Source organism: Lissotriton vulgaris, chromosome 3_1 (assembly GCF_964263255.1).
Source record: "Lissotriton vulgaris chromosome 3_1, aLisVul1.2, whole genome shotgun sequence".
Taxonomy (NCBI): domain Eukaryota; kingdom Metazoa; phylum Chordata; class Amphibia; order Caudata; family Salamandridae; genus Lissotriton; species Lissotriton vulgaris.
Genome location: NC_141689.1, coordinates 1521189474 through 1521212553, shown reverse-complemented (window position 1 = coordinate 1521212553; position 23080 = coordinate 1521189474). Strand labels below are relative to the sequence as shown.

At 46.4% G+C, this 23080-nt stretch overlaps 1 protein-coding gene across 1 annotated transcript in view; it reads left to right on the top strand.

Annotated features, from left to right (window-relative positions):
• The first annotated feature begins 8177 nt into the window (after positions 1–8177).
• The window catches only part of LOC147728111 (calcium uniporter regulatory subunit MCUb, mitochondrial-like), a 517836-nt gene continuing 502933 nt past the window's right edge, over positions 8178–23080 (top strand). The window contains exon 1 of the mRNA XM_086961999.1: positions 8178–8447. Within this exon, the coding sequence (XP_086818125.1) occupies positions 8352–8447 (96 nt within the window). The 5' untranslated portion in view covers positions 8178–8351. The remainder of the gene's footprint in view (positions 8448–23080) is intronic.

Genomic DNA, 23080 nt, shown 5'->3' with positions numbered 1-23080 from the left:
TCAACTTGAATACCAGGGGGTGATTGAAACATGCACCTCTCAAATGAATAATCCTTTGTTTCCTGTCTCCAAACCGTAGGATTCATATCGTCTAGTCTTGGACTACAGACACCTTAACTCATGTTGCAAAACATTTGCAGTACAAAATTCGCATAGTGCTGCACTAATGAATAACATAGTTCGCAAAAAATATAAAATGACATTAGACATATCTAATGGGTTCTTTTGTCAAAATATTGTACCAGAAAGCAGGTACTTGACCGCTTTCTCAATAATGGGGTCACAGAAAAATTTCTGTAGGCTCCCACAGGGATTCAAGAACAGCCCAGGACTATTCTCAGCCAGAGTAACAGAGTTACTACAAATATATGATGATGAGGCAGTATCTTATGTCGATGACATCTATCTCACAGACGACGACTTGGAGACTCACTTGAAAAGGGTGAACACCATAATACTTGGTTTCGCAGCAGAGGGTTACAAATTCAACTTTAAAAAGTCTCGAATTGCTTATCTGACAGTACTATTTTTAGGGTACGAATTATCAAGTGACGGAAAAAGCCTGGCCGACAACTTCTTAGAGAAGTGTTCTATCTAGGACTCCGATCAATATTGTGACCTCATGCCCCTATACAGCTATAATCAATTGATATCCCTATAATGGCATAAACGATCAGAGCCATATTTCAGTAACTCGTCTCTGCAGCTCATTACAGTACATGACACAGCTAAGCCACTTCCTTAGATTCCTAGATAACACACCGAGTTCTTTCAACAGATAAAACCCCCAGCAACCTGGGAAAGCCCTGCTTGCTTTGTTTTGATTAGTAATAGAACTCTAATGAGCACTGTAAGAACGACCAGTTCTTAGTGGCATCTTTATTGACGTCTTATGTCCAAAAACGTACGTCAAACTCGGCACCTTTCAGGTATAAATAATACCAACGTTGCCTTAAGCAAACACAGCGATGGTGGTGGTGAATACAGGAGCAGAACAGCTGTCCCTTGCAGAGCCCAGCAGATGCGAGATGCCCACGGCGCTGCCCCTCCTCCTCCTTGACGCGCTGAGAGAGACGCTGTCTTTTCTCCTGCCGAGAAAATCCAGCTCCGGCGTTTCCAGCCTACCCTTGCGGGTAACTGGAATATCGAGTTCTGAGAGGAGATACCAGACCTCCAACATTCTATTCCAGAGGTGCGGTGCTGACTAAATCCTTAGAGAGAATTCTTAAAGCAAACCCTTGGCAAAACTAACTTAACTTAAACTGCTACTTACTTACTCCCTCCCAAGTATTAGGCTTAGGTCAGGTACACTGGGGTAGGCGTAGTTAGAAGCACCAGTTGAGGATGTTAGCCAAAAGTATATATGAATGTATATATTTTACTCATTTTAACTATCATATGGCTAAGAAACCATATCAATGCTTTTACAGTATTATTTCGCAATCCTCCTTTTACTGTACGTACTTTTTATAATAACAAGTCTTGCAATTGTGGCAATTCATTTCTCTTGCATGAGAAGAAAGACTGTTCAATAAATAATACCTTTTTATTGAAAACGCCCGTCTCTCTATTCTCTGCATCCAGGTGAAAGTAATTTTGCACAACTGACTGAGTGAAATAGCTGTCTATTGTTTCACACAACTCTAGAGATTGACTCTTATTCTGAGGAGCAAAGTTTTCATGTTAATGCGGTTGTTGGAAAACTGAATCCCTTCTTGTCTGAGCCAGGGAAGCTGATCACTTCCTATTCAGTCAAGAAAGTTTCCAGTGACCTTTGAGCTAGCTGGTACAAACCCAATTAAGTCTAACATAGTCAGTAGAGACCGAGGAGACCGCACTCCTACGTCTACACTGCTGTTTATGTTATTCCAATGCGCAGGGCCTATAGGGAAAATAGGAACTATACTACACTCTGTGACGGTGCAGGTGGAGTGATAGTGAATCTGGTAGATGTCATGTTTTCACCAATCAGTCCTGGTTGTTGTTGCATCTTCACCAAGGCAGCATTGCTTCTAGCTACAGTATGGTGGATTAATTACAAACATACCTCTCTCACCACAATGTCCTTCTCCCGGGTGTTCCCATCTTACATGATGTCCCAGACGCCCCCATCACCGGGCTTCCACTGGACTGGGTGTGCTTTGCTGTGTCACTCAAACGCCACCCTATAGTTTGTGGAGGAAGGGCTACGAGTCCCACCATCAAGTTCCTCGCTCAAGCTGGAGGTTAGTTGTTTCATGATAGGATTACTCCTGGCAGCTCGCATGAAATCTTCGTCTTCCTGGGACCTGCAAAGGAGCAACTGTAAACTCCTCTCTCGAGGTGGGACCCTCTCTCACCGGCATCCCTGAGACCTTTGCCCCTGGGTCACCACGGTCTGGTGTGGAGTGGTCAGATCCTCTTCTAGACCCTACATCCTATGTCACTCAGGACGTCCGAGCAGTCTCACCATTCAGTGTCCCGTGCGACCCCAAAGGTGGATGTCACAAATGGTCCAGCTTGCTCACCTCTGCAGTCACCATGTTTTTTGTGTTACAAAGACTCTTGGACAGCTAGCTTCTCATGGTGCCACAGTTGTTACTCAGGTAATGTGCTCCCTTCCAGATGTTCTTGCACTCAGTTGTCCTCTATCTTGCGGTGTGCGAGTTGTCTGATCACACACTGTTTGAGCTATGCTTCTTTTCTCTTCTTCTTGAAACTTCTTCTGCGGTGGCCTCAAGCCATGCAATTTCCTCTTTCTTGTTCTTTCACTTCGTGACATGGTCTAGTCCCCTCTGGTCTTACTCTTCTCTCTGACTAGGCCTCTTCATGTGACATGCACTTCACACGGGTCTCCCTGTCTTACCCCTAGGACAACGCATTCTCTTTGTTCATTGACCAGACCTGTTGCTGCAACCTTCTTCCCTTCACTACCCCTTGTAGGCTTTCACACTTTGACTTCCGGTCAATCTTGTCAGACCTCTTCTCGGTCATCTTCACTGACCTCTCCTTGGTCCTCTTCATTGACCTCTCTTTGGTCATCTTCATTTACCTCTCCTCGGTCCTCTGTATTGGCCTTTCTCAGGTCATTGCTTCTTTGACCAATCTCAGGTCACCTCTTTCCTGACCTCTGGCAGGTCGTCTCCACTGACTTCTGGCAGGTCATCTTCTCCCTGACCTCTGGCAGGTCATCTACTCCCTGACCTCTGGCAGGTCATCTTCTCCCTGACCTCTAGCAGGTCATTTTCTCTCTGACCTCTGGCAAGTCATCTTCTCCCAGACCTCTGGCAGGTCATCCTTGCTGACCTCTTGCAGGTCATCTTTTCTCAGGTAGATCTTCTCTCTCTGACCTGCTGGTCATCCTCACTGACCTCTCGCTCTTGGGCTCCAGCCCATACTGCCAGTGTCTAGAGTAAGATCTTTGGTGCACTTTTATCCTTGCGCTCTCGTATTCTTCATCGGATGGTACACCTGCGTCGGGCGGCATGCGTACTCACTTCTTCCACTTGCGGTAGCGGCCTCTCGTCACTGGGTGCGCATGCCGCACACTTTCTTCCATTCTTCAGGGACCTGCTGCCTAGGGCAATTGTCCTGTACCACAGCTTTCCTCCTGGTGGCATAACTTCCTGTGTCCTTGCGGCTGTAGTGTCCACCCATCGCCACTGGTTGTCACTGCAAATCTCCTTCACAGGCCATAGCAGTCTTTCCGCATAAGGTTCCTTCAGTGCTCATTTGCTGACTAATGCTGTAGTCCAGTCTTCGCCCACAGCAAAAATAAGTCTTGGGGGGAGTCAGCAACTTCAATTTAGGTTAATTGGTCATTCTTCGGATGCAGGGAACGGTGGCGAGGACGGCGGAGCGGAGCTGGCGGTTCAGGGTGTAAAAGGTGAGTCGTCTGTTGAGGTATGCCGGTCCGGTGTCATGGAGTGCCTTGAGTGCGTGGGGGAGGAGCTTGAAGGTGATCCTCTTGTTGACGGTAAGCCAATGCAGGTCTCTGAGGTGGGGTGTGATGTGGCTGTGGCGAGGGATGTCGAACTGCTTGCATGCCCCTTGCACTGTCTCTTTAAAATAATTAATTTTACTTCCCATCAGGATGCAGTGGCTCCCGTGACCTATGGGTGGTGCTGCCACCATTTCTTCTCCTCGGCCTCCGGGGCACCACCCCTGCCTGGCTGGGCTGTTATGGGAAGGTTTTGTATCCCCAGCAGTACTCTTTTCCCCTCACATGCTGCGCAGAGGCCTCGCACCAGACTGCAGCAGCAGTAATTCTTCACCCAGCGCCAGCACTTCCTCAAGACTCCCCATGCTGCCAGTGGCACTCCTGCTGTCCTGGTAAGTATCTACCCTCTTACTTCAGTCTCAGGCTGAATACCGGTCCACTTGCCTCAGGCCTCCCGCGTGGCGGCAACCTTTCCTCCTTTTCTTTTGTTAGTCCATGCGCTATGGTACACCAGACCTCGGAGTGGGGTATGGTCCTGCTCTCACCTGCAGGCCTTGCATATGCTGCACTACTGTGTGGCTGACCGCCGCTCTGCCCTTTAGCATGCTCTCGCCCCTCCCCAGCAGCTTCTCTTACCGCCTGGGCTACGTGGGGCTGAAGCTGCAGACGGTAGGCATCCATATTTTCTCCCCTCATGACGGGTCTCTCCGCTTTCCGGAAACACCTCACGTCGCCCATCTCGATCCTTCCATTGTTGGATGGCAGTTGCTGAGGCGTATCGACTGGGCATAAGGAGGCCTCAACCACTCTTCCTGTCATTAAAATAACACCCCGCTCCCTGCGCGTAACTTAACCCGCTGGTTCACCTCACGCCCCCACCGGGTCGGCTGGCACTTCGCCTGCCCTGCAATGGGGTTGCTACAATCTAAATGCTACTGCTTGTTTGCCCCTCCGTGGCAGTCTCTTGGCTTCTTCCGTCTTCCTTTGACCACTGGACATGGCGGCTGGCCGGCCCCTATCAGGCCGGCATCGCTCACACTCCAGTTGGGGCCTCTACCCGCCGTTGGCAGGGGTCACGCCACTGGCTTCCTTCCTCGTCATATGGAGCTCTCGCCTTCACCACGCAGTTCTTACTACTGTCGGGTGCCACCATACACTTATGGGCATCTCAGGTGCGGTTTGGGCTCCTGATCACCTCCTTCTCTCCACTGGCTTCTCACATGCCCCATGGGCAGTCAGGCCTGGTAGCAGGGGGTGCCCTCGATACGGGCTGCTCTCTCCCCCATCCACTCCCAACAAGGCAGCTACACATGTGGGTCCAACCCGCTCATCACCAATGAAATACTGCGGGGCCCTAGGCCCCCATACATAGATAGTAATGACACAGACTCAGGTAGTTAGTGGGTAGAAGTGGCCCAGGGCACGTGCGCCCGGACTCTCTACATCCAAGTCCTAAAGATTGATGAGTGTTGAAAAATAGTGAAGGATGCATGGGTATGTGTGTTTTTAGTAATTGTGGTGTTTTACTGAAGTGAGAACCCCAGCATGTTTGTCTGAATGTATTTTGGTGATGTGCGTGTGGGTGGTTCTGTGTTGATTGTTGGTTTTACATCATGTTGTGGAGTACTACATAAATGTCAATGTTGACAACTTATCTTATATTTACCAAAAATAATGAATAAAAACATGTTTGTATTTTCCTAAACATGCGTCCTTGTCGCTGGTGCCAGTGAGCTTTTCTTTGCATTTTTTGAACCATGGACTCTTATTGAGCCACTATATAATACGTAGGGTGCAGTCTCATTCTGTGTTCTGTAGAACTGGCCCTGGGCACGTGCGCCCAGACTCTTTTATTATCAGGGTCACACAGGGGCGGATTGGCAATGCGGGCATTCGGGCATCGGCCGAAGGGCCGGTATCTCCGTGCCCTCTGTGGGCCATTTTTTTTTCTCCCCTTTCCCAGCCGCACAGTGAAGCTGCATTAATTTCTCTGTCTGTCTCCGTGATCTCTGTGGACTAGGAAAGGGGAGAAAAAAAAACGGCCCACAGAGGGCACGGAGACAGACAGAGAAATGAATGCAGCTTCACTGTGCAGTGAGTATCCGCTGTGGCCTCTCCTTCACCCCCTGCACTGCAAAGCAATCACACTGAGGGTGGCTGGGGAGGGGGTGATTGTTTGCAAAAATCAGCCTCCCTGTGGGCCAGGTGTTGCTCAGGCCTTTGAGCCATTTTCATCTCGGCCCCCCTGGGGCCCACGCAGCACATAAACAGTGTTAGGTTTTTTGGGGGATTTGTTTTTAATTGAATGCGATTTTATATAGCGCAAACTTTACCAGACGGTGTCAGAGCACTTTACATAAGAATCAGTTGCGAAACATAAGGACTTAGGATTACATGCGTTACATAAAAGATACAAGCAGAATAAATTGCAAATGTACAAGATGTAAAGTCACACAAGGAAGAGATACAAACAGAAAGAAAAATTGCAAATGTACAAGTAGTAAAGTCACTCAAGGAAGAGAAACAAGAGTCACATAGGAATGGTAGATAGTACAAAGGTCTACTTCATATACTAGTGATTAGAGTTCTCTATATACATATATATAGACACATAGCGATTTTCTCAGGCAGAGTTCCATTAAGTGGGGTCGGAGGGTAGATGCAGTCACAGCACCAAGGGAGGGTGGGAGGGATACAAGGTTATGGAGATAAGGCAAAACAGAAAAGGGAAGAAACATTTGAGGATCGTCAAGGGGAAAACGAGGGAGAAGGGTACAAGACAAGGGAATGAACAAGATGGCAGGTCGGGGTCCAGAGAAAAACGGCCGATTGCATAGTGGGCGAGGAAGAATGGGTCTCGGTGTGGGGGCCAGGTGATCTTTGCAACTTGCACCATCTTCACCTCAGACTCCCCCTGGCTACCATGGATGACCCAGCAGCTGTGTTTTGTGCTCCCCTGCCAGGACATTGCCCTGAGGCCTGGAGGGCTGGGAAGGGCTGATTAATTTACTAATTGCAGGGGCCTTACTGCTATTCATGTGCTCCTGAGCTGAAGGTCTGGGGAGGGCTGAGTAGGTTAGTAATAGCAGGGGCGTCGCTGCTCATTAGGTGCTCCTTCCCTGGAGGGCTCGAATAATTTTGTGACAGAAAGGGGCCTTGCTGTTTTTTTAGTTGCTCAGCATGGCGCCATTGTCACCTTTGCCCTGTATACTGTGCAAGAACAGTATCCTCTCACTTTAATTCATTTCTGTGCCAAACATCTTAAGGATTTTGGGGGCCCTGGGCCAAACATATTTTTGGGCCCCTGTTCGGAACAGATTTGAATTTATAATCCAATTTCTGATCTTTGATGCCCTCTTTCAGCTGGTCACTGGACAGTGCACTACCATACTTGTCCAAATTCCTAATGTATTTACATCTAATATTCAAGGACATTGACGTGTGTAACCAAATGGTGTTGCATGAAAGGGCACGCCCCTTGAATGTGGACCACACCCCTTAATTGTGGGCCACGCCCCTTTAATGTGGGCCACTTTTTTCGTCAGTGCCCGGGCCAAATTGTGATCCCAATCCGACCCTGGGGTCACATGTCCTGTGTCGCATGTGTTCAATGGGGGTGGGATGTAAGCTAGCCCTTGGGGAGTGGCTGGCACAGCAAAGACTAGAACAGTGACCAGCAGGTCACTACAAACGCCATTCTACTACAGGCACGCTCAATTCCCATCATAAGGTTTCAATTTTTTGTAGATAGCTCAGTGGGTTAGCTCCTTTGTCCCAGAGATCCTCTTGTTATTTGCAGTTCATAAGTTCCTGTGTTAATATAGCACAGTGAACTATGAACCAGCATTAATGAGCTGGATGCACACTGAAAGGCATGCGTTTAGATTGAAACTTGCTGGGTTTTTTTTCAATCGTTAAATATTCTAAGGGTAGTAGCGAAGTCTTATCAGTACAGACAACTCCAGCCGCTGGGTTACGTTTTAAAAAGTACATAGTGAAACAGGATCAACGATTATCGCAAAGAGTTCTAGCAATGTAATGAAAAACTGCGAGCACCCATTCAGTTTCTAACATGTTCTGCACAAAGAAACGCATTAAATTCCATGAGTTGACGTTGGCAACGGCGCAGAATATTCTGAGAAAAAACGTGCATTGCTTGCTCTAATCTTCACATATTCTACCCTATAGGGCTCTGGGACATTCGTGTCGGCCAAGGTTAAAATCTCCCGCTGGAGAGACGCCGCCTCCCCTTTAAACCAGCCGGCGGTGTGAGGAAGGGGGGCGGGTTGGAGGAGGAGTGCCTGGCTGGTCCGTCAGGCAGCGGTGCGAGTGGTGCGAGCGGGGTCCCGGGCTGGTAGGCAGCGGCGTGGCCAGACAGACAGACACGGAGAGGAGCGGGCCCGCCGCATGACCGGGCGCGGATCGGACTTGGATGATGGTGTCCTTGGCAGCGGGGCTCTGGTTCCGGGCTCTGCCCCGCCGAGCCCGCGGGATCCTGGCAGCCGGGAGGACGTGCTCGGACCCCCAGGTGAGTGCATCGAGCCAGGTGACCCGGCTGGGCTGCACGCGCCGGAGCCGTGCGTGCTGCTGACAACCCTGTCCTCGAGCCGGACGCACGGCGCCTCGCGCCTGAAAGTTTGCTGCTGTAATCGGAGAAGATCTGGTGTCCTGGTCTAGAGGTCTCTTCTTACATTATCTCAGTGGAAAGATAACTTCGCCGCTCCTGTCCAGTGTGTGTGCAGACCAAACGTCGTGGAGGGCTCCTTGTATCTGTCTGAAATCACATTTTAGAAATTCGAGCCTAAGAAGTGACATTTGAGGGGTGTGATAAAAACATTATAGTTTTGACGCCCCAAAAAAATTCTTATCTGTGATACTTTGTAAAAGTAAATAAGTATTGGAAGAGTCCAACGTTGATGTGTAGTGCATGTCGGGGAGACACACTGCTTGTCTCAAGGTGTCTGTGCACAAATGGTGTGCGACTCTCGCACCCAGCAATTAGACTGTCTCCATTGTCTGAGACTCAGTGATTAGTCCATGTTGTGAGTTTGAGTTCCAGTGTGTGAGGATGACATTCAGTGTGTAAATCTGTGCACAGAGGTGTGAACTCGCTGCATGACCCTGTAAACCATGAGGTGGAATGTGCTCTGGGGTGAGACTCCTGTCGTATCCAGTCGATGAGACTTTTTCCCCAGGTGGGAGAACTGTGAGTGAGGCGTTACACTGCAACAAGAGGCTGTTTAAGCGCACTATAAGGTAGTGTGTGCTTTTGCAAGCAACATCATATTTTGAGGACCAACCACTATTTTTAACGCACTTTATTTGGCACTGCACGCTGAAATGCCTCTGCGCGCTTAAATAATAGATGAAGGCAGATCAGAGTTCTTAATCCGTGTGCGAGGCGCCTTCCTGCAGCACGCAGACAAAATCCAAGCTCGTCCTTAAACCCACTTAGTGCACTGTGCACACACCCACTCCAGTGGTCTCGCGCGTGCACAAAATTCTGGCATATTCCAAACTTTATTTGCAACCGAGAAGTTCAAGTTGTTGAAGTTGCTACTCGGGCGGGCCTTGTTATGCTCCCCCCCCTCGGAAGGAGGCGCCGCCGGAATGTACGCCTTGGAATGCCATCCCGGGATGCGGATGTGCGGGCCTGTGCGCGGAGAGGTCGCGCTGTTGCTTCCTGCACACTTCCTGCTTTGAAACCCAGTTCTAGGCTGTCATATCTATGCCTTCACTTTTCTTGATTTAGTTTGTTAGATGCCCCGAGGCCCAGCCACAGCACCGGAAGTGACATTTTATCTGGCGCTTCTTCTCTCCGGCAGTGTTGTTTTCCTCAGTCCACAAACCGGTGATTCATCATAACGTTGAAGGCGATGAGTAATTCGGTGGATTTTTTTTTTTTTAATGAGAATTTAAGCCTTGCTTCCAAATTCAGGGTTGGAAGGGGCGGCTGATTTGAATCCAAATTAGAATATGAAGCTCATTACCCTCAATTCCTGTGGCTGCTTAAAAGGACGTGTAGGAAAATGCACCTTTAAGGACCTCTCGGATGTTGAGGAACTTTTTTTTTCTTTTTTAAAACAAAAGACCCGCATCCTAAAATATGCTTGAGAGAGATGAAACTGTGTAAAATGCTAGATGTAAAGTTAAGCGAGGCCAAAGACCATTGGAGTAGTGTTCCTTGTTAGCAATCATATTTCATGTTGTTTACATTGGGCGAGGCAGGGCAGTGCCAGTGGCAAAAAGACACGTGCTTAGCATAAAGAGCAACTTTAAAGACAAATCTGCACTAATAGGATAATGAAGTGCCTGGCTAAAAGTCCCTTACAAAACTGCCCTTAACATTACACTCTACCCGCCTTTCCCCCTATAAATAAACCACCATCCACCTTGGCCCACGAGCCCTCCTCTCCTTTGGACCACACAGCCCAACCGTATCACCTGTTCTATCTACTTCCTGACATTAATGTCCATCCACACCGGGCTATAATAAAAGCCCAATAACCCGAACATTTCATAGCCTGCTCACCTACAACGATTGACTGATCCCTGCCTAGCAGTCCAGAGACTTCTCCCCAAAACTCCTGGGGCCTCATTTATGAAAAGTGACGCATCACTGCGTCAAAAAAGCGACGCGTCACTTTTCACTGCGCCCTCCTTGTGACAGCAATGATGCGTCAGATTTACAGTATGACGCATCATTGCACAAGGAGTTACAGATACGTCAGTATTTCTGACGTATCTGTATGGCGCAAAAGTGACGCATTGCTCGAGTGTGTCACAAAAGTGACGCAACTCCAGCAATGTGTACTTTCACATTGGGCAGGGCCCATGTGAAGGGCCTGCGTCAGAGAAATTGACGCATTTGTGTCGTAGAAGTGGCGCAGTGAAATCTTATAGATTTCACTGCGTCACTTCTATGACCCTTTTTTGCGTCAGAAGGCCCCCCCTGCATACATTATACCTGGCGTAGGTATAATGTAGCGCAGGGGTTTACAAAGTGACGCATCTACCTAGATGCGTCACTTTGTAAATACGGTGCAACAAGCAACATTTTTTACGCTGCTGGTGCGTCACAAAAAGTGACGCACCGGCGGCGTAAAAGTGACGCACAGCCTCATAAATGAGGCGCCTGGAGTATAGCCAAGAAAGACTATGCTTGCGCCTACCCAGACCTTAATTTTCGTTGCCTAGCAGGCAGAAATGCTTATCCTGAGTCCAAAAACGCATAAGAGTTTCTAAAACACTGTGGGCCTTATTTATGAAGGTCTTGCGCCGCCGGTGCGTCACTTTTAAAATGGGAAAAAGTGACGTACCAGTGGCGCAAGGCCTTCATAAATGAGGCCCTGTAATTTTGAGACCAAGAGTGATTTTGATGTTACATCTCTTATCCTTCCATGGTAGAAAACCACCCTCAGCTAAGTTCTAAAGGGGGTCATGCTCCTGGCAAAACGTAATGCAGATATGATGTTTGTGACCTAGCGGGCGTGTTTGCAAATCTGAGTCTCTACACGGGGGGATTTACCGTATATCCGGCGATATCTGACACCCGCCGTAAGGGCCTTTAAAAAGATCAGGATAGACCGAAACGTCTCGGCAGGGGAGAGCTAACTAATCTGGACCAGAATAAACAGCCTACATATTAGGAAATCATCTATGTCTCTTAAGTTTAATTGAAAAAGCCAAAAAAAATGCATTAAAAAATGACTTACATTTGTTTCTGTTTTTTTTGTTTTAAATAAAAGGCTCAATTTTCATCTTTAAAAAGTAGTATGGGTGTATGTTTTTTGTTGAATTTCTGTTCGTTTCAGTATAGCTTTGTGGTGGAGGCAAAGCTTGAAGAAGTTATATCTTCGCCCAAGAAGAATACAATATAAACATAAGGAGAAGCAAGCAGAATTGTGATGCTTCAATTCCTTAGTCTACTCCTTCGTTTAAATGCATATTTGCAATACCTTACAAGTAGCACACCTGAGCTTGACAGAGTATAGAGGGCATAGCATGATTGCTCAGTGAGTTAAAACTTTCCAATAGTGATCTTAAACATGAGTTACAACCATGACCAGGCAGACTTTCGAGGCAGGGCTGTTCAGGCCCACAGTTCCATCAGGCGTTTCCCAGATGTGCTGGACACACCGGAGGCTGTTTTTTTTTAAAGAAAGAGGGACACTGATGTAGCCTCTCCTGCTTTCTCGAGTGCTCCCTGTTAATTACATCAGGGATGAGAGAGGAGGAAGAAAGTGATGATGGTTTGAACATTTTTGCCATAGCAGCTTTGGTTCCCGGTCCAGCCCTTTTCTGAGGTCAGTGAGTGGAGTACCTTTGCATTGTATAATCGTTTTGTTAAACACCATATCCCCGAATGCCTATTGGATTCTGAAAGGGGTTATTGACAAAAGAAAACATTGTAGGCGGGGTCACAGTCAGCCAGCTAGATGTTCCTCTGCAAACTTGAGTTGAAGCAAGTTGTAGAGAGAAAACTGGACTCCAATCTATACCCTAATGTACACAATTTTCTAGCATAAGTCACATTGTAAGTTTTTCAGTGAACTCAAGCAAGTGCCTAGCTGAGCTCATGAGGACAGGGGAGAGTGTTCTTCATCTAGTATCAGTAATATAAACTGTGTTCAGCTGAGCAAGCTCATCTTGGCTTTTCACCTCTCACCTCGGCATCAAAACACAGAAGCAGCTCCACTTCAGAGACGGGCTCTTCATTTTTGGCAATATTAGCATGACCAAGAAAACACAATCTGAAACAGGCTAAAGTTACCCCAATATGTGCAAGTTTGTTTTTAACTTTAGGTCCTTATAAGTGTTTATCCATGCGACGGCTGATGTTGTTGCACCAAGGATATTGTGCTGCATAACTAAATACTTATAAGGTCCCAAAAGCGAGACCTATTGGCTGTGCCAATGCTTGTTAGGTTTTTGCAAATAACATCTGTTACTAAAAGCTTCAGAAATGTGGTATGAAGCATTACGTTATTGTTATAGGTGACCTCGTTGTGCATTTTTAATAATAACATATTTGGTTCCTATATTGTGATTTTGGAACAAGAAGTATATGGTGGTTGATGAACCTGTATGGGCCTGCAGGATGTGTCTTTAAGAGTTTCTATTTGTTTTACTGACGATCTATAAAATATGTATAACACGACGCCGCCTCTTTGTAAATAATCTACTAATATTTGGGTATGAAAAATGGTGAAACATTAAAATTATTAATATTTAGATTGTAAAAAGTATTTTCTCATTAAATAACATTTGAAGAGGCGAGTGTGTGTTATATTCCCAGAATGACTCAATACAGTCATTGGCATGTGCACTAGCCTTTTAGGCCAGTTTAACCCAGTTTAACCCGAGGCCCATGGTCTAGTGCACATACCTCTGCCCTAGCATAGTAGAAAGCAGAGGCCAAGACTGTTAGATTTACTGCTGTGGGAGATGGATGTTGAATGCTGGCACACCGCCTCCAGCAATCTCATTTTGCAGAGCTGCAGGTTCCCATGGCCACCTTGTCCCAGATAAGGCGTGCAATTATGCTGTACAAAGGCGACTGCCCATATATTTTCGGCGTGCATGGCAAGTTTTTGATTTGAAAGTGAAATAGATTGCAAGGTAAATGCGTGAAGCAAAAGAAACGTAATTGCAAATACATATATGTGCAGAGTATATCCGTCTTTTTTATTTACATTTTTGCTGCCACTTGTCACTAGGCTATTTTGCAAATATACCAGCGCTTAAATGGGAAGAGAGTGTATTTTGAGAGTATCGTTCTTGGAACATGTTCCCGCTCTAATCCTGTCATGCAACCCCATTAAACCAACAGTAGTTAAGAGGGGATAATTATGTGCGCCACGACTTTAAATCAATGTCAGCGCTTTCTGTTGCTCCCAACTGTTAGTCTGGGTCAATAATTCACATTAATATTCGAAGTAACATAAACACACTTCATTTGAGATTTGAAGCAGCAGTGGAGAAACCTCGCTCTTGAGTCCAATGACCTTTGCGAAGGCTGTCCGTTTGACCTGCTGCACCGTGATATTCGTATGCCCATCGACACCTTCTTAAAACCTATTTTCGGGACATGTGCACGGCGCCCTACACCTTCCATGCACCCCTGATGGGTAGTAGATTGTGGCAGGTCTGTTCAGGTTACACTGTAGTGTATCTTCGCACATTTGGAGACGTTGTGGAGAACTGCTTCTCAATAAAAAACACAAATATTCGATATCGTTGCATCTGTGTGGAGCCGACAAGAAGTAAACATAAGCGGAGAGCATCTATACTTGTAGCAATCATTTGGTGACATATTTATTTTCTTTGTTTAGTATATATTTCAGAGCTCAGCAATGGTTTTAATATTACTTTTTATATGTTTATTTCTGGAGGAGCTTTGTAAAGCCTTGGTGCACAGCGTGTATCCTTCCATGGGGGGAAAGGATGTGAGGATAAGCAGTTTTGGCTAAAATAGTCCCCTCCTCCTTCCTGTTCATTATTTGCTAATGAGGAGTTCTCTACAGAAAATGTGCAAAGCTAAATAATAGTTTACGCCTGGTTGCTTTTTGCATAGAACGGGGTAGTAGAAATTAAACGCTTGTACAACTGGTCACTCTAACGCTCCCTAGTTCTTACACAGGCCTTCTTTGATGCTTAAGTATGCCTGGCAGGATAAACAGACACAATATTACATGCCTAAGTGCATTGGTTTGTAATTAAATAAAATGTGTTATGCTTGGAGTACATTCTTCATCTCTGTTTTGAGCACCGCCTATATTTCCACAATTTTCTAAATTTTAAATTCATGTGTTCCATGCGTCAAATGTGTGGACGTGAACTGTTTAAAGTAATCTAGTAACGTACACCTATATGTGGTGATTGTTAATGCTCCCCCTTTCCGCCATGTGCTAAATGATCATAATAACTAGGCACTTAACTTTATGGATTAGGGGTCCTTTTCTCTAGTGATGTAATTGTAAGTGGAGTCCAGGCCTCAGGTTGCATGTAAGTATGAGAGTGCAGTTCACCAGTACTGAAGCTAGTGGGTGCTGCAGGTGGTATTATGGTTTTGAGCCGCCCTTGAGTGGCATTTCATGGTGTGGCCTGATTGTAGGAGTAGAGTAAGTCTGCAAGTGTGTGTAAATGAGAATGTTTGAGTGCGAGTCGGGATAAAGTGGGTACTCCTAGGAGTTCTGCCAAGGGGCTGCTGGAGCGATTCAGAGGAGCTGATCTGAGATAGAGATGAGTGACTCTCCCCGGCATATATCCTGTCTGGCTTAATGCACCATGGTGGTGATTACCTTGGCCATCCTGTTAGTCAGTATCTTGGCTAATGTAGTGTTCTACGTGTTCAGGAGGGAGATAGTCCTGTACAAGACACAAGACACAGTGGTTTGTGGGTTTATTGTCTTGGACATCACAACTATAATGGCACGATTCAACTCCGGCGGAAACCTCTCCTTGCCTCTAGCTGCCTGATACATATTCTTGAGTTGCGGCTTGAGGAGTGGGTCCGGGCTTTTAAACAAGTCCACCAGGGGGCCATTGGCTCCTGGCACTTTCCCAGAATTCATAAGCGGTCCGACTATTCCTTGCTATGTATAACTTCTTGTGGTATTGTGTGAATGCCTCTGCTCTATCTTTGTGAGTTCGACCCAGCTCCCACATTCCAGTCTTCACTTCTGCCACCCATCTCAGCTCCTACTCTCTTCTATCCAGCCGTGCCAGAAGGTAAACTGCCTTATGCTCAGATTCTTATAAGTTCCTCTGCGTTGAAAGGTAGTATTTACGGGCGACATTCCGAGTGAGATTACGATATTGTTCCCTTATCGCCACTAGCTGTAAATATGTATCTTAGTCCCCTGTTCGAGCACAGTTTTTTTCCAACTCGAGGAGCCTCTCCTCCAAGTCCTGCACTTGTCTTTCCTTGCTTTTCCTCTTGAGGGCCATCACATTTTGGGCCTCCTCTTTATAGTCTTATATGCTTCCAAGATCGTGACAGAGGAGTCCACGGACCCCGAATTTTCATCAAAATACTACTTGGACGCACTCCATAGGGCTTGGGCGGTTTCCCCCAGCTTGCGATGCCCCTGGGTCCAAGTTCCACATATTGAACCCAACTTGGCTCTGTGGACCTAGTGTGACCTGGTGCGGTGAGTGGTCTGAAATGCCGTATGCCAAATATTTCACCTTCCACACCCATTGAATTTGTAATGCTGGGATAAAAGTTCAGTGTCCATTGGGGATGAGATTTGCAGGTAGAGTAGAGTGATATTCATGTAGAAATGATATGAAATATCGGATTTTTTGTGGATAAAGGCACAATATCCCATAAAGATGCTGTAGAGTGTGAATGGAAGAATCGAGCCTTGAAGGACCCCCTGGTGCACGGGGCAGTGGTCAAAGAGAAAGCTAGGAAGTCTAGGATGTTGGTGTGGAATTCGAATCAGACACAAACTTGGTAGAGGGACCAGGCGAAGAGGGTTTTTCTACAATGAAAAATGCTTTCTAAGTAGGGGAAAAATAGAAAGGAATAGTTTACATTTGCATTACAGGTTGCATTTCCACATTGTTTAGCTGTGCACTATGTACGATTTTCCATTGGAGAACCAGCAGCCTTTGCAAAATTCACATGACATTACCATCACTAAGCCTGCAAAGAAAGCAGCTTTCCAGGCTTATTACTGCTGAGTTTTGTGACTACTTGTGAGGAATAATATTTGTACGTGTGCAGATTTAAAATTCCCTTTATGAATTGGGAAATGGCATTAACCCCGCGGGCTAAGCCATACATGCTGTTTTCACTTAACCTAAAGACCGCTTGCTTAACCGCGCATATGCATGGTTAAGGCAGGCGGTGGTTTAGTTGCAGAGACCAGAAGGAAGACCAGAGAGAGGAAGGATCGGACTTGGGAGGAGATCATGGCTTGGAAAGTAAGGCTTGGGGTGGGAATTCAGGGGGAAGGGAGTAGTTTTTATTGGCGGAATAGTTTTCCAGCTCAGACAGGGGCCGTTTTGGGCTCAAGGCGGGGGCTGTAGTTGGGGTTGTTTTTTGGGCCTTGAGCCGTTTTAAGGCTCAGTGCGGGGGCAGGCATCGGGGTAGTGTTTTGGGGCTCTGCCGGTTTCTGGCTCAGGGCGGGGAGCAGGCATGGGAGTAGTTTTGAGGCCCGGGCTATTTTAGGGCTCGGGCAGGGGTCAAGAGGGTTTTTTGGGCTGGGTCGGGTTTTAGGGTGGGGGAGGCGGGTAGTTTTTAGGGCTGTGGCAGGTTGCATAGCAGGGCTGGGGATAGTTTTTAGGGCTCTGGGTGGGTGGGGAAGGCCGGGGTAGTGTTTAGGGCTGGAGGGTCGTTGCAGGGGGCGGTTTTGAGGAATACGGCAGGGGGCTGGGATGTGAACTTTACTACACATCTAACTTTACCAAGCATGGCTTTACAACGTAATGCGTTGTAAAGGCATGCATAAAAAATGAATGCGTGGTTTAGAAGCATTCGTAGTTGTGACAGCGTTGTTGAAGCACTGATGGTTCAGCCATGCGAGCTTCTGTCATTCAACGGCAAATCTAATATTCTTAATGTTTTCTTCACCTTTTATGCTGGGGTTGACATCTTGTTGAAAGGACATTAATTTAGCCAATCATCATTGTGAGAATTATTATAATTGTTTGTTTCATTCGGAGTAATGGTCCTGGTAGCAATCTGGGGAATTAAAGCCGTGGAGTATATGCACTGGGGCCAATTCACACAGTTGTATGACGGAAGCTCGCATGGCTAAACCACGCCTCAACAACGCTGTCACAACTGCGGATGCTTCTGACACACCTATTAATTTGTTATGCATGCCTTTACCACGCATGCCTTTACAACGCATTTCGTCCTGGAATTGGTTCTGTGTCCTTTCAACAATATGTCAACCCTAGCTTCAAAGATGAAGAACACATTAAGAATATCAGATTTGCTCATATGGAACAATAGGCGTGTTTTTGCCTGTATCCTGCCTCTGTTCATTGGCCCGTGCTCATGTGTTTTTTGTTTTTTACCGGTTTATACTTTGAGCGCACCGAAAGGTACACACAGATTAAAATAACATGACTCTTTCTGTAGCAGGAAACCCCGAATTGGGCGGGGCATGTTCTTTTGCCTGGCCTGTCTCCCTGGTGTATTTCGACCCCCCCCCCCCCCCCTTTTTTTTAAACTAAAGAACATTGTTCATCGTACTCTAACTCTAGGCGGCTTCAGGGGTGGCTCTAGGCTCATGGCGGCCCTGGGCAGGGAGCGTAGGTAGGGGGCCTCGGAAGAGGGGGTCCGGGCGGGGTGGTTTGCGGAGGCCAGGGAAGAGTGGGGGGGTCAGGGTGTTTGGAAGTGGAACAGAGCCAGAGGTCGCCAAATCCCTGCCAGGGGCTGTCACGCAAATATGTATCCATCCTCAGAGGATTATTTTATTAAGGATATATATTGGCCTGGTGGCCCCCCGGGATTTGGTGGCCCTGTGCAGGTGCACAGCTTGCACATGCCTGGCTGGCGGTTTTTTGAGCCAATGACACTCACAAATTAAGTTCAAAACGGTGTTCCGTAACTATTATCAGCTTACAGTTTTTCAATGACTGTAACCCAGTATTTAGTTAAGGGGAGGGAGAGAACGGGAAAGGCTTCAACAGAGCGGCCCCACGTTCTTGCAAATTTGATTCCAGAGAATGAAATAGTTCAGTTCTGTATGATTTGGTTAGCCAGCAAGGCCTTGGGGTGGGTGCAAATATCTCGGAAACGGTCGGGGCAAAATGATAACAGAATTATGGGAAGCGAGACATCATAATGAAATTATGAATCTAAATAAATAACTACAGAGTGCAGCTAAATTACTTTACAAAGTGTAAGCCATGCGAAGAGTCCAGATATTCTGCAAAGTCCACAATGTTTGGAGGCTAAAGGCGCATTTCATATTGATTTCTTTTGGTGCAAACTAGGATATGCCTGTGGCACTACAGATTTAAGTATGTGTGTAGAGGCAGGAGGCTAGATTCTGGGCGCTTAGTGTGGACAGGTGCCCTCGCCGCGTGCCCTTGAGGAGCACTGTGTAGGCCTCTTGAGACACGGATAGTAGGGAGTGAGCCTCCAGCAGGCCCGGACTGACAATGCCGGGCACCGGGCAATCCCCCGGTAGGCTGGATGGGGTGGGGGCCGGTTTTTAGTTAGGGGGCCGGTTTTGTTTCTGGGGCCTGTTTTAGGTCCGGCGGCGCGGCGTTAGTCAGAAAAGAAAATCAGAAGTTCACAATACAGTAGCCAGTCACTCTCTGCATGCATCTCTTTTCGTTCTGCGCTCCGTGCGGGGGAAAAAAAGCACACCTCTATTAATCTCCGAGTCTGGAATCTATTCTTTAACTGCAATCTGCATAAATAATGGAATGCGAGCACTGTGCACTGTGCACCATTTAAATGCATGGATAGCGCGCACCACGCAGATGCCGTCACCACCGCGTCTGCGCTGTTTATTCAGTTGGCCCAACCTAGGGTGGGGTGGCTGGTGGTGATCATGCGCATTAGAGCTATGGCAAAAAAAAGTGCGCGTGACCCGTGACTGAGGCCAGGTCGAGGAGCATTCCAGAAGTGCGCCAGATCAGAGACTGAGACGAGGACACTTGGTGAGAGAGGCACCCCAAACTTTAACTATTTCTAGCCCCCTCAGGCACACCAGCATTATTTCTAGGCCCTGTTGTGCCTGCCTGTCCCACTCCCTGGCCCCTGCCTGCTGCCGACTGCCGCACGCTGGTGAGTAAGTTACTGCATCTTTCAGAGGCATATTCATGGAATCTTCGTTAATTTAGGCAAGTCTTCCGCTCACTGAGCTATGCACGCTGAGTCAAAGGCGAGGATGCGCCGTGATGGAAAGAGAGGTTATTAAACATTACATTAACGACCTGTGTCTAGTGTTATCTGCGTAACTAGCGTCTGACACAAAACCTGCATTAATTAGTTTTTGGCGCGAGGCTGCGAGTTGTTCAGGTCTCTTAGCGTTGAGAAGAGAAATACATTATTAAAAGTTCATTTCACCTGATGAACTGTCCACTCTCTCTTTTCCCTGACTGCAGAGAGAAGTCATCTATAGGCTATAGCTGCTGAGTTCATCATTTACATGCAGCTTAACAAATTATATTTGCAGTATCCACTGTACCTCTTTTGAAGATAGAAGAAAAATGACTTGTTTTGCGTTGTAGAATTATATGTTTTACTATAGAGTGGAACAAAAGGCCAGGCATAATGCATGGAGCTTAGATGTGCTGTGCTGTTGTGGTATTTGCTGTTTTCCTAAGCAAGGTAATTAAAGGGTTCCTGTCCTTCCAGTACCTATTTGAAGCCAGCTGACCGAAGTGCATACTACTGTATTACTAGATTGGAGTAAATTCGTTTTAAATTGGCACAACTTGTCTATTCTGCCTCACTGCCAAGATTTATTCCATCACACCCATCTCGTCTGTAAGGAAATGTAAATGCGGGGTGATCAGAATGTTTTTAGAAAAGAGCTAAGTGAAACAGTTCGTGGAGCAAATTAACTTTTTTCATCTGCCATTGGAAAATAAACTTAATTCCTGTAAGATCAGAAAACGAAAACACGTGAAATGGTCAATATCTTACACCCCAAACATATCTTCTAAGTAGAAAATTAAGCCTGTTAAAGTTGATGCATGCAGAATGCATTGTAACTATGACCGCCTGATCAACAGATCGCCCCTCATAGAAGCACTATGCTACACGTATGTGCCTTCATTAAAAAATTTATTGTACTCTGGGGGTTGTAGTCTTGGCTTGAATTGACCCAACTCATCTAATAACAATGGTATGTGAAATCTCCTCTCTGGGTACATGGCGTAATCTGGAATCCCTGTTGTGTTATTATTAAAGAGATACGGACACTGAATAGCAGTGCAACTTGAACACGCTTACACCAGGTACACCAGGGATCAAATGGGCACGGCGAGGTTTGTTGCTTACAGGTGATAATTCCCGGGTGTGTGAGCCATGGAAGGGCAAGAAGACCGAAGCATTCCATTTCCCTGTAGAAGTACGTTCACCAGTGACTGTACAAAGAGTGAATGGGTGTTGAAAATCCACTCTTTGGTCTACCTTAAATTCCATTTATACATCAGCCCCACACCAATGTTGCATACATCCAATGAGCTGTCCATTCATGTTTCCATCCGTGGTATCGCTCTTTGTGTTCCATCACACCATCCATGGGTGCCTGTATGTGGTCCCTTATTAGTGCTTTATGTGAGCGAAAGTGTACTTTCATGTGTTCTATCTAAGGATGTTGTGTTGCCACGATATTTTGTTCTCTCGTTGTGCATAGAAACATTTATGCCTGTTCGCATGTGTGCAAAAATTCCTCTATACTTGATGACTTGGCCTCCGTGCATGGGTGCATGATGTGTGTCTGATTATGCGTATAGGTACATGTACTGTTTGTGGGAATAAGTACCCATACGTCATGAATGGAGGTCTTCTTGTATATTTTTTGGCTTTTGTGTGTGGTTGAGCTCCTGTATGTTTGCCTCTGCACATAGGTACTTTTCTGATGATTGGTCTTTTTTCACTGGTATACGTATGTACGTGTATGCTTGTGTGTCCAGGTGCCTGTCTGACTGTGTTTGTTGGTCTGTGTGCAGAGGTATCTCTAGTGTTCATCTGCATGTGCGCATAAGGTGCCTGTAGATGTGTTATCACCATCAACCCCCTCTTTTGTTCAACTGTCAATCCATGTATGCTTTAATATCGTGTTTGTGATTAGATGCACATTGTAAGTTGCAATGTGTCTTTGTATATGTGTTTTTCTGTCAGTAACAGAGTACGTCTTTGTCTGTAGGTGTGTGCACGGGTTGTGTCTGCTTGCTGATCTGCATGCACAAATGCCTGTGTGCCCATTTATCAAGGTATTCTTGCTAAGCTGTGAGTGCCGGTGTGGCTATGTCTTTTAGCACTCAATAGAAGCTATTTTTTCAAGACACGGAAAAGACAGCGGGATTAGACACACCATTCCTTTATCTACCTAAAATACTACTTCCTCTGCAGGGGGTCTAAAAATTAAGCCAACTTCTCTGCGCCTATTGTGTATCCCGCCACACCTCAATCCATCTATCTATTTGCCCATCCAACCATCCATGCATCTATACCTGCATTGTATATGAACGTATATTTTTTAAGTTTAAGCTGACTGTTCACTGAACTCCTTAAATCAATGAGCTCGGTGCACCTCATGTGATGTCTTTGATCGTTGCCTCTCAAACCCAGAATGTGTGACATTTTAGGTATGAAGACTTGTAGCCCTCCACTCAGTACTGCCTAAAAAGTTGGTAATTGAAGTATTGACAAAGTTGATTTTGCTACTCATCCTTAGAGGAAAACAGCAGGCAACATGTGTTTCACGCTGGCATTTATCACAGAGCTTTTGCCAGGCGGTGAAGGAACAATCACAAGACATTTGTAGGCATAAACCATTCTTTCTGCATAACAACCTTCACCATCACCCATTAGCGATAACCTTGTAATTGAAAATAGGGAAAACCCTCAGTTCTATCACCAAATAGAAATGTGAAAATGATAAATTAACAGTGGAATTATACAGGAGTGCAATGTGCACATTTTATCAGTAGTGATAGAAACAAAATAAGACCGCACTTCTGTGTTCATGAACCAAATGTCCAGGGGTGTGGTTGTGAGTGTGATGCTATTGTAAGTAACTGGGGCGAAGGTTGGGGTCCGCAAGTCTACTTAAAATATATTTTTCAGCACAAGCCCCAACTTGGGGCTTGTGCTGAAAAATATATTTTAAGCAGACAAGTTGACGCTGGCTCAGTTCGTGTCGTGACCTATATTTTTTAAAATTGTCCGGATTTCAGTCCGGATTTATTTCACAAGAAAGCTCCTTTCTAAGAAAGGAGTTTGCACTGTCAAAATGCGCACTTGTGTGTTTAATGCGGGGTGCTGGCGCTGCCTCCTGCTAGGGCCTGCTCTTTTGCTGTGAGGAAACAAAAACAGCCCCAATCAGTTCTGCTTGGCTAGGGAGTTGACACTTGGCAGCCATGTGCCAAACAACACTTTCCCTGGTGCGCATAAACAGACACACACAAACAGGGAGGCGGCGTGGCTTCATGGCTTGTTGACAACAGGAG